Genomic DNA, 16,893 nt, shown 5'->3' with positions numbered 1-16,893 from the left:
ATTCCAATGTCATTTGTTCATTACATTTCTAGTCAATTTAATCAACTTTAAATTATGTCATTCAATCAGAACTAGCCACCTGACCTTTTTCATAAACTGAAAACATGAATTCCATATAAAAGACAAGAGTCCTTAATAGAACATGTGTTCATATAAATAAGCCTTAGCATCTATCAGAAATAAGCAATGAAACCATATAGAAGGAATTTTACTGCATCACTCTCATTCATGCTAAAGAACCACTTAAGGTTCCTAATATATCAGACTTCACATTAGTTAGTAAGGCAGAACACTGCAAATTGAAGTTACAACTTGCATATTGAAAGTAAGTCATATTACTGCTTTTTAATACAATTGACTGTAATGTGAAAAAAAGCATTTCTATTTCAGTAAGAGAACTGAGAAGAAAAAGGTAATTTACAGAAAATAATACTAAATTACTTGGAGTTAAAAGTGCTAATGAGAACAAAAGAACAAATAATGAATCTTACAGGACAAAATTCAACAAGTTTGAAGAGTGGGCAGATAAAGTTTCCAAAGAACTCCCAGTTAAGAGAACAATAGGCATACATGGAAGCTGATACAATTACCTATCTCACACCATAGTGAGATATTCATGATTTTTATAGTGAAATTGAAAGGATATGTTCGGAAAATACAAACAGGAACACATGACTAACTAGAATGGATCACTCAGTGATACAGAACTCCTAAGGTACAAAATGAGTTAAAGTAAGAACAAGACATGAAGAACAACAAGAAATATGAAAATTAGTAAAACCTTTTAGTACATAAGGAGAGAAAGTAATTGATTCAAAGTAGACAGAAGTACCCAATATATGTTGCTTTATAGAAAAAAAAAAATACATTACAATTACACACTCCAGGCAACAAACTTGTCAAAGAGGTGAAACAAGTCAAATTAGGAGATACTGGGTAGCAGAGTAGACGTAATGCAAGCTGTCAAGACTGATTGCATACCTTCAGTAACGCACAGGCAGCAGTGATGATTTAGGGACTCATCAAGCCTGGTCCTTTATGCATTTCACCTATTATTATTTTTTCCATAAACTGCGGCCTCTCACAGAGAGAGAGGGCTGTTTTGCCTCTGTTACCTATTTTAGTTTTGCTTCAGAACTCACAGCTCCAATGTTTAATTTCCAATCTCTTATTTCCTGGCTGCCAGTTTATAACCTCATTTTCATGCCAACACTAGTCTTTAATGTTGGAGAAAGAACATAGCTAAATTAATTTCCCCAAAGCCTGTAATAGAACCATCTTATTCTTTCTTAACCTTTATTAAAAGAACTCAGTTTCATTTTTTTTTCTCTTCTTGAAAAACAGACTAAATCCAAGAACCAGCAATTATTTCTCCTACTTTTTATGACTTCATAATTGGAAGAAGTTGAATATAAATTGCTGAGCTTCTCAACCTCTTTTTTTGTCTCCAAGCTGTACATCCCTGCTTAATCTTAAGATCTTAAAGAATATTAGAACGCCTACAGGGGTCTACACAGTAAGAAGAGCCCCTACTAAATACCTCATGCACTGACCTCCTTCAACAGGATAAATAGCATATTCTTATGATCTGCCTTATCCAGAAACTTTTCAAAGTAGCAGATGCTTTTGGCTACAGAGACCATGTAAGTCACAGAGTAAAGGCCATCACACAGCTCGTTATTTTTCAACAATACGTCAACAAGCAACAAGTCCCCTCTCCCCACCTTAAGTTAGTTGTAACACCTCCTACTAGAACACGATTAGTACCCAGGAAAACAAATAGTGCACAGGGACAATCAGCACCTGTGAACACAAATCTGTGCTTCCACAATGAAAAGATCAAGCCTCTGTGCTTAGTTATTCCAAATTATCTTAAGCAGGACCAGTGATGTATGGGTGACAGGGACATAGTAATGCAACTAATAACTCTTATACACATATCCTCGTTCATCTTGACAGAGCCATCAAGAAAACATTTTGGAAAATATTCCAAAACAGTAGATAAAAATAATTTAAAAGTCAGTCAGTTGGACAAACAGATAAATGTATAAAATAATTATTTTTTAATTAAAGCAAAATGTATCTGCTATTAGTAACTCTGGTGTTGCATACTAGTACCAGTAGAAAAAAAGAGATCTTTAACTAAAGAAGGGAAATCATTAGTGCCCGTGTTAACAGTTTTTTCAGTCAACCTTATTTTAGGAATACATCAAACAGCAGACGCCTATTACCTGTAACAGCACATCTATTACATGTAGCAAAATTCAGCTCAAAAAAAGAGAGGGAGAACTAAGCTTTCAATACAGGATACTGATAAGATCTAGGAGAAACAGCTGTGCATCAGCAACATTTGAGATGTACTCACTGAAAGAACCACAGCGCAATTTTTGCCAACAGACACTTACCCGAAATGCTGCAAGGATGATTCTAGTTACTTTCTCTTTGACAGATTCCTGAAGAATATCCGACAGCACTGGAACAATATTATACCGACGGAGATATTCACACATTTGAGGGCTAAATGCCAGCAGCCACACACAGAAAATCATCTGATACTGGAGCTGGAAGCCACATTTGTTGCTCAAGACCCCCATGATACTGAAAAATTAAGATAGCAGACATTTGATTTTTAAATAATGAACGCATGGATGCGTTCCACCCTGAAACATTAAAATAAATGGTGAACAGGAACTTATTGGAAAGAGCTGCTGAGCATGAGTATACAACACACACTTCCCAGTATCCTGTACAATGATAAATACTGGTGCAAACAGAAAGCCATCTTTTAAAGGCATAGTTATTTCCTCCTTAGCTGTACAGCTATGAAGAAACTTTTCCCATGTGAACTGATGTGGTACAGTACCAATCTTCGGGCTCATAGACTCTTTTTTACTGGCATGTTTACAGCATTATTTGTCATTCTAGGAGAAACAGAGAAACACACAGCTCCTCCTGCAGAGTTAAGAAAGGAAGGAGTAAACAGACAGAACAAATTCTACACAAATTGACCTTGTTTCTTATTGTATCTCTCCATAGGACTGTCCAAAATGAGCTGAAATAATCATTATTTAATGAGTTCTCAGAAAGTAGCTTATAGGTATAACACATCACAGATATACAAAGCACTGTTAAGAGAAGAAATAATATCACAAGAAGATAATATCTCCAAGAAGAAATCATGTAGAAGCTTTGTTCAGCTGAAGTTGTGAAAATGTAATAAATAATTTACAAGTCCATCCAAATTGCTAACCCAATTTAAAAAACAAACAAACAAAAAAAAATAATCACAACACACACCCTACCACCAAACTACCTTCAAGATCACAGTTATCAAAATTAAGACAAAAATAAAACTTCTTGAAACATGGGCTTACTGTAATGCTTTAATAGTTTATCAAACAGTTTCCTTGGTGAAACAGATCGTTTCAATAGTGTCATCTTGACACACATGAACATATTTTGAATTTTCACTTCACTGGCAACTTTGATTTTTCTCCATTTCAGGGTACAGGGGTATTTTGCCTTAAAGTGCAAATTGTATAGCTACCATCCCCAATAGAGACACTGAGCAGAAATGTTACTTACAAACAGGAATTTTTTAAATAAGATGAGTGACAACAACGTAGCCTCAGGCAGAGCTATTTATGAAGAGAATCTGGATAAAAGAGAGACCTACCTGAAGCCATACGTGGAAAAGGAAAAAAAAAAAATCAGCTTAGCTCTAGAACATTTCATCTTTCACTAATATTTTTAGACTGAACAACTTCAAATCAAAATACGAGGATCACTAGCACAAACTCATTTTGTTAGTCCTTGTTCTTTTAAATAAAAAGCAGAGAATCTTCAACCAACTACAAATGGCTGTATTCCGCTTCAGATATTTATTTAAGCTGTTCTTCGTGAAGAGTAAAGTAGCATTAAAGCATCACCATTGGTACCTATATCTGAAGGTTTGCCTGTTTGACTGTATTACTGTTGGAAAACACATAGGTTTGTCACTCAAAAAGAGCAGCTGTCTTTTGCAAGAGAGCTCTATTCGAAAAGAGGTCACTGGGGAACGTGCTACTCCAAGTGCAAGTGCATCCATATAAATTGAAATAAATGCTCACCAATTTACTCCATCTGCTTCTACCCACGCAAAGCGATATTCATTGACCCTGAGCATCAGCTGCAGACATCCAGCAACACACTGTACATACTGGGAACTCTGGTGAAAAGAACAACACATGACTTCTTACAAGAAGAGTTAGGTACTAAGTGCTGAAGTTCAGTTTTCCAAACTAGAATTTACTGGCATACTTCAACACACATTTCTTCAGCAACACTCCTGAGTTAAACAGGCTTACTCTTATAATGCTTCACATCCCACTATTAAAAAAAAAAAAATCTCAAATGAAAGTGTGGGAAGCAAAATATAAATGGAAAATAGTTTTGAATAGGAAAGAAGTGTTATGCAACTGATACCATTTTAAATTACCAGAACAGATTTTTATAGCCCATTTGAACATGCCTTCTTTCAGCATCTATGAATGAGGGCTGTCTTCTCTTTGATTATACTGCCAGAGCCCTTTCATCCACAGAGACAATTGCTATTCCATTCCAAAATTGGGGAAATAAATCAGCAAACCGACTACCAAGCTTGAAGAAGTTTGCTAGAGGTCATTGTAGAAAAAAGCATCTTGAGCTCAGGTTCTTCCCACTTCCATTCTCCAACTCAAAAAAGCAGTGGTATGATTACAATTGTATATTTTCCTATGCATGTGCCACACAGTAAATACCATGCTTATCATAATGAGATGTATATATATACAAAAAAAAAATCTAAAAACAAGTATGTAAAATCATCCTCCAAGTTTAACTTTGCATTTTAATTTTCTTTTCATTAAAACCCCAGCACAGTATATTGTGCTAAGAACAGAATACAGTGACTAAAACTTTCCCATCAGTAAAGTGCTGAGAGATGCAACACTGACTTCTGTTTTCATTCAGACTCCTATATGAACAGTCACAAATACAGAATAATTAAACAGCTTTTCTTCTATAGAAGCATGTATTTACTGTGCAGTAATAAATAAGACGGGCTGCAGTTCAAAAACAGGTTTGGATCAACCCACTGTCCCTCCACCTACAGCAATAGAAAGATCCCAAGGTACAACAGAAAATGCATTTTTTTTTCTCCCTCTCTTCTTGCTCAGCTTCTGGCATTATCTTCACTAATACTCAGATATGCTGCTGATAAAATTTTGTTGTTTTGTTTTTCCTATAAACCTAAGTGTCTTGAAAGTCTCATGATAGATCACTTACACAATACAAGGGCAAGCTATTCAAACACTTAATGGAGGAAAGAAGTTAGGCAATCCATATGAAAAAAAAAAAGGAGAAAAATCAACAAAACTTAAAGATTAATTCATTCTGCATTTCTCATCAGAGATTAAGACCTTTATGTAAAGACTGAGTCTAACATCTAGGCCCAAATCATTGTACAGAACTTTGAGTTCCCTGGGTAGGTATTTACTCTCAAACACAATGCAAATAGAACAGCTATAAACAGACAGCCTTCTCACCCCAAAAAATGTATTAATTCATCTGCGTCACCACCTGTGTACTACTGAACTTGGAGTTTTTAAAGAGCCTGTCATAAAAGCATTCTTACAACACTATTATAATTGAAATTTCGTAACGTATCCCAGTCCTAATTGCCTGTGTAAAATTTTACAACTGTATCTCTAATTTACCCTGAAATAAATTAATCAGGACCTGCTTGGAAATCTTGCACAAGCTAGATCTGAAATCAGAACAGTAACAAAGTCAAGACAACACTTACCAATGTAATCACCCTAGAACATATTTACACTATAAGATGTGCTGCTTTGGGACCCTGAAGTGCTAGAGTGGATCCATACAGTGCTACAGTACAATAAATACAGATTTCTAAGCAAGTTAGATGATCTCACAGCTCCATGACAAGCAGTGTTGCATGCTGTAGAACTATTTTTTTAAGGTTATATGCCCAAGGGCTGCCAGCCTAACAGAAACAGTATGGCACACAGAACCAAACATGAAATACTGAAATACATCAACTCCTACACTTAGGCCATAATTTTATTGCCTATCCATGGTCATGCATTACAGTCCTGTATCTTTTCTATTTTGAACCTCTGTCAGGTGGTAACTTAAGATGCTTTTCTCTACAGGAAGCTAATGCATTAAAGCAAGAACTACATTTGGAAGAAAAACTCCAGATTCCTATTTAAGTCTTCTGAAAAACTATGAACACTTTGAGGTCACAAAAAGAACAAAAGACCAAACTGAATGCTACTTTACATTCAAACTCTACAATAAACTGCCTCATTGTGCCACAACAAAACAGAAAATCCAGTTATGATAACTTGCATTTGCTATACTGCCCCAGTTCGTATCCAAGCTCAACAGCCATTATAGCTACATAAAATAAGATATAAATAAACACTGATGTAAAAAGGACAATCCAACAATCTATTTTGCCCTGAATTCAAGCTATTCAAATATTAAAAGCTTACAGCTTTGAAAGCACTCTTGTAATTTCATGCTACAGAGGTTGAGGGGTAATATTTGCTTTATATAACTGATGTACCCTAAGTTGTGCACATCACAAGAGCCAAAAGCTTCTGATTCTCAGGTTTCTTCTACAAGTCAGACAGTTCAGTGCTAAACAGATAATATTGTTTGAATATTAATTGCATGTATTTTTTAAGTGTGTTAACAAATAGAACACTAGCTACATCTACAGTTTTCACAACCAAAACTAACGTGTAAAATACATACTTCCACTGCCAGCATTTTCTGTAAAATCAGTGTTTTAAAAATACTTTTGTTTCTTGGTGCCATCACCTGGCACTCTGTTGTACAGTTCTGATTCTGAGAACTTTCTGTTACTGACACCAGAACAGGTCTGCGTCTTAATCTAAGGAACACATATCACCTGCCCAAAATAGCAAATTGACAGATTACAATGATATACTCACATCGCTTGTGGAGACTGCTCCTGTTTCCACAGAAGTCCCTGTACCACGTAGTTTCTAGCAAAAAAATAAAAGTTTAAAATCAGAGCTGTTCTTCAACCTTACAGAGCGGTTGTTAGCCCATTTCTTTCAATTTGCCAACCTCTCTAGTCAGAAAAAGAAAATATTAAGAATCTATTCAATACTTTTTCTGCTCAATATATCATAATAATGAACCATATTTATTTCCCCACACACACCATGATGTCTAGAAGAATATGCTTGGAGCTGATTCTGGTATATCAAGACTTAGGTTTTTTATTATTATTCATATTTTTAAGTGTGATTTTACTCAATACTTTTATCCATCTTGATCTTAGAATTGGAAAACCATTCTCTTGAATCTTTCTGAAGGCAATTCCAATTTTAAGACACTTCTTTGAGAGGAAAAACAAATCTCTTTTTTTAACAAACCCAGTTTGGAAAACTATTAAAAATATACCGTTACTAAAACTACTGAATGCTTCTCTGCTCTCCAGAATCCACTTCTGCTACAACACTACCTTAGAGAATGACAAATCACTGGGTTTTGATAAAGATTGAAGGGAAAAATCTCCAAAAATTAATAAAAAGGAGAACAATTCATCTTTGATGGTCAAGCCAGCAGTAACCCATTTATATTGAGCTAATGCCATAAAAATACTGTCCAAATACATCAAGATTTACTTAGTTTCAAGAAGCTGACTAAAAATAAGAGTTTGTACTACAGTAAACTGGAAAAAGACTTTGATATTCACTGCCTGCTGCCATGTGATTTTTCTTTCCAGCAAAGAGTTCTGAGAAACAAAATAGGGAGACAAAAACTCTTCATGTTTTCACAGAATCACAGAACGTTAAGGACTGGAAGGGACCTCAAAAGATCCTCTAGTCCAATCCCCCCGCCAGAGCAGGAACACTTAGATGAGGCTACACAGGGATGTGTCCAGGCAGGTTTTGAAGGTCTCCAGAGTAGGAGACTCCACAACCTCCCTAGGCAGCCTGTTCCAGTGCTCTGTTACCCTCACTGGAACCTCTTGTGTTCCAGTTTGAACCCATTACCCCTTGTCCTACTGTTGGTTGTCACCAAGAAGAACCTGGCTCCATCCTCATGACACTCACCCTTTATATATTTGTAAACATTAATAAGGTCACCCCTCAGTCTCCCTTTCTCCAAGCTAAAGAGAGCCAGCTCCCTCAGCCTTTCCTCATAAGGGAGATCCCCTAATCATCTTTGTTGCCCTGTGCAGGGCTCTCTCCAGCAGTTCCCTGTCCTTCTTGAACAGAGGGGCCCAGAACTGGACACAATATTCCAGATGGGGTCTCACCAGGGCAGAGTAGAGGGGAAGGAGAACCTCTCTCGACCTACTAACCACCCCCCTTCTAATACATCCCAGGATGCCATTGGCCTTCCTGGCCACAAGGGCACAGTGCTGGCTCATGGTCATCCTGCTGTCCACCAGGACCCCCATGTCCCTTTCCCCTATGCTGCTCTCTAATAGGTCATTCCCCAAACGATAGTGGACCCTGGGGTTGTTCCTACCCAGATGCAAGACTCTACACTTGCCCTTGTTATATTTCATTAAATTTTTCCCCGCCCAACTCTCCAGCCTGTCCAGGTCTCGCTGGATGGCAGCACAGCCTTCTGGCATGTCAGCCACTCCTCCCAGCTTGGTGTCATCAGCAAACTTGCTGGTAGTACACTCTATTCCCTCATCCAAATCATTGATGAATATATTGAATAATTCTGGCCCCAGTACTGACCCTTGAGGCACTCCACTAGATAGAGGCCTCCAACTAGACTCCCCATTGACCACAACTCTCTGGCTTCCTTCCTTCAACCAGTTCATAGTCCACCTCACTACCTGATCGTCCAGACCACACTCCCTCAGTTTAGCTGTAAGGATGCTGTGGGAGACTGTGCCAAATGCTTTACTGAAGTCAAGGTAGACCACATCCACCGCTCTGCCATCATCTATCCGCCTCATTATGTTCTCATAAAAGTCTATGAAGTTGGTCAAGCACAACTTCCCCTTCATTAAGTCATGCTGACTGCCCTTAATGACCCTCTTATCCTTGATATGCCTTGAGATGGTACCAAGGATAGGTTGTTCCATCACTTTCCCAGAGATGGAGGTGAGGCTGACCAGTCTATAGTTACCTGGGTCCTCCTTCTTGCCCTTTTTGAAGACTGGGGTGACATTTGCTTTCCTCCAGTCCTCAGGCACCTCTCCCATTTCCCAAGACTTGGCAAAGATGATGGAGAATGGTCTAGCAATGACCTCAGCCAGCTCCCTCAGCACCCATGGGTGCATCCCATTCAGACCCATGGATTTATGGATGTCCAGATTGCCTAATTGCTCCCTAACCCAGTCCTCATCAACCAAGGCAAACTCCTCCATTGTCCTGACTTCCTCTGGGGCCTCAGGGGTACAGGGCCCCTCAGGATGACCTCCAGCAGAGTAGATAGAGACAAAGAAGGTGTTCAGTAACTCTGCCTTGTCTGTATCTTCTGTCACCAGGGCACCCACCTCATTCATCAGTGGGCCTGCATTGCCTCTGGTGTTAATTTTAACTGCCACATATTTGAAAAAGCCCTTTCTGTTGTCCTTGACCCCTCTCGCCAGGTTTAATTCTAAGGAGGCCTTGGCTTTCCTAGTTGCCTCCCTACACCCTCTGACAACAGCCTTATATTCTTCCCAAGTGGCCAGCCCCTCCTTCCATGATCTATAAACTCTCCTCTTCCACTTGAGCTTACCCAGCAGTTCCCTGTTTAACCACAGAGGTCTCCTGGCTCCCTTCCTTGACTTCCTACGTGTCAGGATGCTCTGATCTTGAGCTTGGTAGAAGCAGTCCCTGAACACTAACCAACTATCTTGGGCCCCTTTACCTTCAAGCAACCTTGCCCATGGGATTTACCCTAGCAATGGCCTGAAAAGGCCAAAGTTTGCCCTGCTGAAGTCCAGGGTTGCAATTCTGCTTGCTATTCTGTTCCTGCCACATGAGATCCTGAACTCCACCATTTCATGGTCACTGCAACCAAGGCAGTCCTCAACGTTTACTGCTTCAACCAGATCCTCCTTGTTGGTGAGGATGAGGTCCAGCAGTGCACCTCTCCTAGTCAGCTCCTCCACCATTTGCATCAGAAAGTTATTGTCAAGGCACTGGAGGAACCCCCTAGACTGTGGCTGGCTGAGTAGTCCTTCCAGCAAACACCAGGGAAGTTAAACTCCCCCACAACAACCAGGGCCTGTGACTGTGAAGCTGCTCTCAGCTGCCTGTAGAAGGCTTCATCGACTTCCTCACCCTGATCTGGTAGCCTGTAATAGACACCCATAACAGTATCACCCCTGTCAGCCTGCCCCTGAATTCTGACCCATAGACTCTCAACTCACTCCTCATCTGTGCCTGGACAATACTCAATACATTGTAGTTGCTCTCTCATGTAAAGAGCAACTCCACCACCATGCCTGGCTCAGTGTCCAGAAGAAAAAAAAAAAGTCAATGTTAGCCAACAGAAAAGGTAGAAAGCCTTTTTTAATTATTTTTAATTTACATTTTAAGGACTACAACATAATATATAAAATATAAAGTTAAAAACTATGTGATTCTGTGAATAAAGGAGACTTAGCTTTAAAAATGACCAAGTAAAATTTTGTTTTAAAAAGAGAAAAAAAAATTCCTCTTTTTTGCACTTTATGTATTCATATGCTTTTTAAAAGTTTCCAAAGTCACTAATGTTTAAACAGAAGTAGCTTTTTACCTGTGAACTGAGCTGAGTTTTAATCCAGTTGAAATAGTAATTCAAGTCACTGCCTTCCATAAGCTCCCTTCCCCAAGCAGCCAGTTTGGCAATAATTCTTGCTGCCTGAAAGAAAATGCAATAAACAGATTTTTCAAAGGCAGTAATTTCAGGATTCAGTGAAAAATCCTACAAGCTCTGGAAAACAAGCTTAAGTAAAAGATGACCTCCTACCAAAATCTACCTGTTTCCTATGTAGAAGACTCGTGATGAGAAACTTTGATTCTTCAGCTTTCTGTTGCTTCTACTTCCTAGCAACTAGTGTATTTTTACAACGTTATCAGGTAAAGCTGATGAAGCTCACAAGGGACCACTGAAGAACTCAGAAAGGCTGGAGGGTGAGCTGTCAATAGGTTACTGCTGTAGGACACCATTACAGTCAGAAATCCATCACCACCAAGATACTTGATGACCTAACACATACATGAGCAGGCTTACCTTCAGCAACTATGGCATATGCCAAATGATGGCAAAGCATGTAAGCTCTTTTGTACTTAAACTGAGACAAGTAATCTTCAAGAAGACAGAAGTTTCAAGCCCAAAAAAAGAAGAGCAGAAAAACAAAAGTGAAGGTAGAATTTAAGAATCAAGCTGAGGCGTGAAAATGTGGTCAGGGAAAAGTTTTCATTATGCCTATGGCACAAGAATACATATAGCCAGAGTATATTTCTACGTCAGCCTTTCCAAATTATGTTTGAAATCACTCTACATTGCAGCCCACCACTTATTTGTGGAAACATTTGAGTCAGCTTATATATGAGGAGGCAGTCTAACCAAGAAACTACTGAAGCAGAGGTTCCAGAGCTCCATGATGCAGTGAGGAGACTATTCCAGGCACCTTCGCTGTATTCAGACGTGCAGCACCCACCACCACTGATTTCTAGAGGGATTACAAGTGAGAGCCTGCAACAATGATCTCTACACTCAAATGCATCAAATCCACTTCCAAAATCAGCCAAGTGACGCTACAAAATCCCTTGTTTTAAAACATGAGATATTAGATCTCCAGCTTACTGTGCTCCTGATTAAAAACTGCTCCCTGGCCCTGAATGAGAGACCCATCAGTTTTCTTGACTTCTGCCCTCCTGATTCTCCACTCAGTCCCACTGTGGGAGACGACATAAGCAACTGGGTGGGAGCTTTCCTGTCAGCCAGGGTCAACCCACCAAACAGCAGACATTATTTCTTCTCCAGTATGCTTACAAACCTTTTTAAGCAGATTTCAAGTGGCAATATAGTAATTTGAGCATATGAGAGTAATTTTCAAACATATTTCCCTTTCACAGGATGAGAACTCAAATTCTAATATTGTACCACATGAGAAGCTTTGAATGGCAGTTGTGACAAAAGTTATTTTTCTAGTTATGTCTTACTGTCCCTAATTAATTCTAGAATCTTGGCTTTTCTGAGCCTTTAAAACCTGTTTTTATCTCCCAGAAAAAAAAAGTCAATAAACAATGCAATTTTTCTTTCTAAAATGTGGTCAAGTGAAATCTGTGTTAAGAATGACTCATCTAGACTGCAAGAAAACTTTCCAATCTAAGCAGTAGCTAGGCTTCAAACTCCAAAATCTCCTAAAGGAAAATAAAAGCAGCATTCTTCTCTACCAGAGACAGGTTCATTTAAAACTTACCATATGCACAGTGAAAAGATCTTGTCGATTCAACATTGGCAGAAAATAGGACCATGCAGTGTTTTTACCACGCTTTGCATAATCAAAGAAGATACAAACACGCTGATGATTTTCCTGTAAAAATTGGGAGAAGGGAAAAGATGAGAGACTTATAAAAGCATTCAACATAAAGCAGATATTTGCTCCTCATCATGTTGTTATACAGTGTGTCCTGTCTTGTAACAGCCCATGGGAACTTCTCAGTTTGAAAGTTATTTGTGGATACAGTTCATATGAGCACTTCAGCATTGAGGTTAGAGTTAGAGTGGGGTGAAATGAACTCTGAAACCCCAGTTATACCTCAGTACTCCAACACCTGCTTGAGTAAAAATGGATATATCTTTTGGATCAAGCAAGCAGAATGAGAGAAATCAGACACAAGCTAAATACTGTCATTTTCCAGAGGAACACTAGTCTTCATCCAATCAGTTATGCTTCAATGAAGTCCATACAAAGCTTTCCACATATTGCTACTTCCACACAAAAGTCTATTGTCCAGCTTGGCTGCACGTGCTATAAGTGAAATTTCGGAGACATAAGCTAGTCTTTTCTCTCCATTCCTAAATCATCTCACAGTGATTAATGTTCTATGCGGTATGTATAAGAAGCACTCAAAAACCCTCCCATAATTTGTTGTTCAAACTATGAAATTTAAAAAAAAAAAAAAAAGTAGGATCTCAGGAACACAGCACCTTGGTGGAGAGCCTCCACTCAGAGAGAGAGCTTGATGAAAAATGGCATAAATCACTGTCAGCATCTACACTTGTGCTACGCAGAGTCCAGCTATAAAGATCAAAAATAACTAGATCAATGAGTTCAGTTTATAACCAAAGGAGGAGACAGACAAGTCCAGAAGTATAAAAACTGAAATAACTTCAACTTGCTGTCAATCAGAAGGCTTGTCTAGTCTGCTGTTAAGATGCAGGGTAAAGACAAGAGGGAAGGAGTGGAGAAATATCTATGGCCCTGAAATATGTAGTGCTGCACCTTCCTAGGCAGATACGGACTGTACCGATAAAATGGAAATCCTGAAGCTCTCACATCAGCAGTTGAATAATTTAGCATCTGTCACTTCTGAAGATGCAAAATGAAGCTTGCTTGGGTGGTGTTGCTACCTGCACCAACTACAGTGCAGGTTCTTAAAGATTTCAGAAGCAGCAGACTGTGCAGTGTGACACGGTCACTAATCCAGAGAAATTGTTCCAAGTATTCATCATATGAATAGAATAAGAAATGTTTCCTCAGGGACTCCAATATGCTAATACTGTCCATCTTAGAAATAAACAGAATGGTGATATTCTTGTAAGGCAATCACCACAATAATTTTACTTCTGCCAGCCTCTAAAAGAAATCTTTCTTAGAATGATGATCAAATCTGTAAGCAGAACTGCTGGAACAATCCTAGACACCCAGGTAGGCTTTTGGTGTGCTCAAAACAGTCAATATGATTTTTACAACCTCACAAGAAAAACATAGAAAGACAATAGAAGAACCACAGTCATTATCAACACAGAGACAACAGCTGGATACTGGTACCTACAATAGCTTCTAGAAGTTTCAGCTATCAAAAGCAGCTTTCAAATATTACTTGTTTGTCTCATGAAACTGCAGTGAACATCCTTGCTCAAAACAATTTTACTGAAAGAATCAGTGGCATCACGACAGGTCACATCCTTGAAAAATTTCTCACTTTAAAATCTTTGCACGTACTGAATTTAGACTACTTGGGCAAGGACAGACTTCATAACCACTGTTGTGGATTCTTCTGTCCATGCAGCCTGCAGAGACCCTGCACTAAACTCAGTCACAGAGTTCGTGGCCAATATGCTGCTTTCTGACAAGAATCTTCCACCTTGGCATCACTGACAGTATGTTCTACCATCTGAGCACGACCAAAAGAAAACAGAAGTCCTGCTTCAGTCCTGCCTAGTGGAGACATGGAGGTTTAGGAAGACCTGGGATGATGCCATGTAGATGGTTGCACACAAGCCCACTATGCCTGCAGCAAGATGTCCCTCAATAATGAAATCACACAGAGCACTGCAATAGCCAGCGCAGCTTTTCAGACACTGAAGCAGAGCTTCTCAACTGAAAACAGTATCCAGTTTCAAACAAAAGCAAATATACACTGTACACCAACTCTGTTCTCCTGTATCACTATAAAGCCTGGAAAATTTAAAGCTGTGTTAACAAAACGAATTCCACACATGCCACTTCTGTGGCAAGGTAAGGTCCTGTACAGAGAAATGTCAGCACATTACCATAAAGTCAAGAAAACACGTTCATCTCGACACACGACAGAATCATATGGCAAATAAGAGATTACTCAAAAGTACTTCCTGTGACCATCTAGAAGTAATGCAGTTGGACTGAGAGTGGGCCAGTGAAAGCCTTTAACTGTGGGGTAGTAATTAAACAGCACAGGAGATGATATCAGCTACTGTGTATCTTAGCTAGAGGCTACATGCTAATATCAAAACACATAAGCAAAACAAGACCCACTAATATTCATAAAAAGTTCCAAAGAAGGGCAAGTGAAATGACTACTCCTGTGGTCAATGATATGCCTCACACATAAAATGAGACCAATTCCTCATGAAAGTAGCCACGATAAACAGAGTTCTCATACTCTAAGACAAAGTTTGCCATCAAATGCATAAGCCAAAACAAGGTACGCCCAACTCTGTGTCCTAATCAGTGAATGACACTGAAGCTCCCTTTTGTCTTCTCTGCTTCTTGATGTTTGCATCACACTTGAGAAAAAGTAAATCTAAACAAAAGAGGAAGAGCGTTAGAGTGACAAAGCTGCAGATGGGTGTGAATAATCTGTGGCCACCAGCACGAGCTATTATTCTAGCCATCAGGGCACTGATGTGCAGACAGGCACCTGAAAGAACACCATAATCCCCATTTTGTATGTACTGTGAGCAGGTCCACACTTTTCTACTTGCCTATTGACAAGATAGAATATTTAGAGCTGGAATTAAAACTCACCTCCTAGGGTAATGCCGTAAACCATTAAATTATCACTAGACACATTTCACTGTAACCTTCTATTAAATGTAATATAAACTAGAAGAAGAGAAACTGTAAAATAGCCAGATATTCTGTGTGAATACCAGGAGAAAACCTCACACAACTCAACCGATCTTGTTATGCCATCACTCCAACCACTTTCTCTTAAAATACTAGAGAGCGAAGAAATGCAAAAACAGGATTATCTGATAGGCTAAAATCTCCTCTTCACTTGTCCCAGTCAGCACAGCAGACTACTCTTATAAGCCTACTCTTATAAGTCACTATATCATGAGCTAATACATATATTTCATTGAATCAAAAGCTCCTGTTTTATAACTAAACTATGCCAAATTTCAGAACATCTTGTCCTAAACAGTCTAACTTATGTTGCAAACCCAAAGCTGCAGACACAACACCTTGCTGAAGGTGGTCAAATTAACACCTTCATATGAAAAGCTTCAACAATTTCAAGTTAGAAGTCATATCCTATCTACACAGCAGGAAAGAGCTGAGGTCACAAATCATTCCTTAACATCCAAGTTTTGCATCAAATGAGATTAAGAGCTGACAGAAAAGCACACAGGTATGTTTTAGTTCCAGAATATGAGCATATATATACAAAATATGTATAGAGAGAGTATCTATATATCTTGTATATATACAAGACTAAATTACCCATACAACTTTATCTTCAGGAATTAAATGTCAGACCTAAAACATGAAAATTTCAAAGAATTTTTTTAATACAGTATGACAAATACTGAAGAGACCTGAATTAGGCTAAGGAAACACTCAAGCATGCATTTAAAGACTTAAAAATAAGACAGGTTATTGACCTACTTGCAGCATATCATCAACCATAGTCAGAATGTACTGAACTGTCTGTTCCTTGGAGATATGAGTCATCAAGTTTATAAATGTTTTAGCACACTAGAAAAATAAGAGAGACATTAAAATTAATATTAGCAATTGTCTTCATTCCTTTTGATAATATAAAACAAGACCTCATTAATTCACAGTTAAGTCTTACATAAGCATTGAGCATCTCAACATCTTGTTCAATTGGAATAGGAGATGAATACATTTGACATTATGTTACAAAGAAAATTTTCTATCACATTGATCATTACCCTTTACAAATTGTTTTATGGCTTTCAAATGAAAAAACAAGTACTCACTAGAGAAAGCCAAGGTGCTTTGTTGAAAGACCGATTAGAAAAATGGCAGTAAGGAGAAGAACCAAGTAAATTGATAAAACAGCAACAAACTCAGACATGGTACAAGAAAGTTTCAGCAACTTGAATAGGAGGGAGAGAAGACAGGTCCCTCTTACCTCTTCACTTTCTATACCTTGTAGACAAATCTGTATTCATATTTGAGCTCTT

At 38.6% G+C, this 16,893-nt stretch overlaps 1 protein-coding gene across 2 annotated transcripts in view; it reads right to left on the bottom strand.

Annotated features, from left to right (window-relative positions):
* The window catches only part of ATP6V1H (ATPase H+ transporting V1 subunit H), a 44,771-nt gene that overhangs the window by 17,264 nt on the left and 10,614 nt on the right, over positions 1-16,893 (bottom strand). For both annotated transcript variants that reach the window (XM_080339816.1, XM_080339817.1), the window contains exons 4-9: positions 16,349-16,438; positions 12,452-12,565; positions 10,780-10,884; positions 7,005-7,058; positions 4,110-4,207; positions 2,406-2,598 (exon numbers count right to left, since the gene is read on the bottom strand). In XM_080339816.1, the coding sequence (XP_080195942.1) occupies positions 2,406-2,598; positions 4,110-4,207; positions 7,005-7,058; positions 10,780-10,884; positions 12,452-12,565; positions 16,349-16,438 (654 nt within the window). The remainder of the gene's footprint in view (positions 1-2,405; positions 2,599-4,109; positions 4,208-7,004; positions 7,059-10,779; positions 10,885-12,451; positions 12,566-16,348; positions 16,439-16,893) is intronic.

The sequence above is a fragment of the Nesoenas mayeri genome (genome assembly GCF_963082525.1).
Source record: "Nesoenas mayeri genome assembly, chromosome: 2".
In the NCBI taxonomy this organism is placed as follows: domain Eukaryota; kingdom Metazoa; phylum Chordata; class Aves; order Columbiformes; family Columbidae; genus Nesoenas; species Nesoenas mayeri.
Note: the sequence above shows the minus strand (reverse complement) of the source record. Positions and strands in the feature narration are given on the sequence as shown.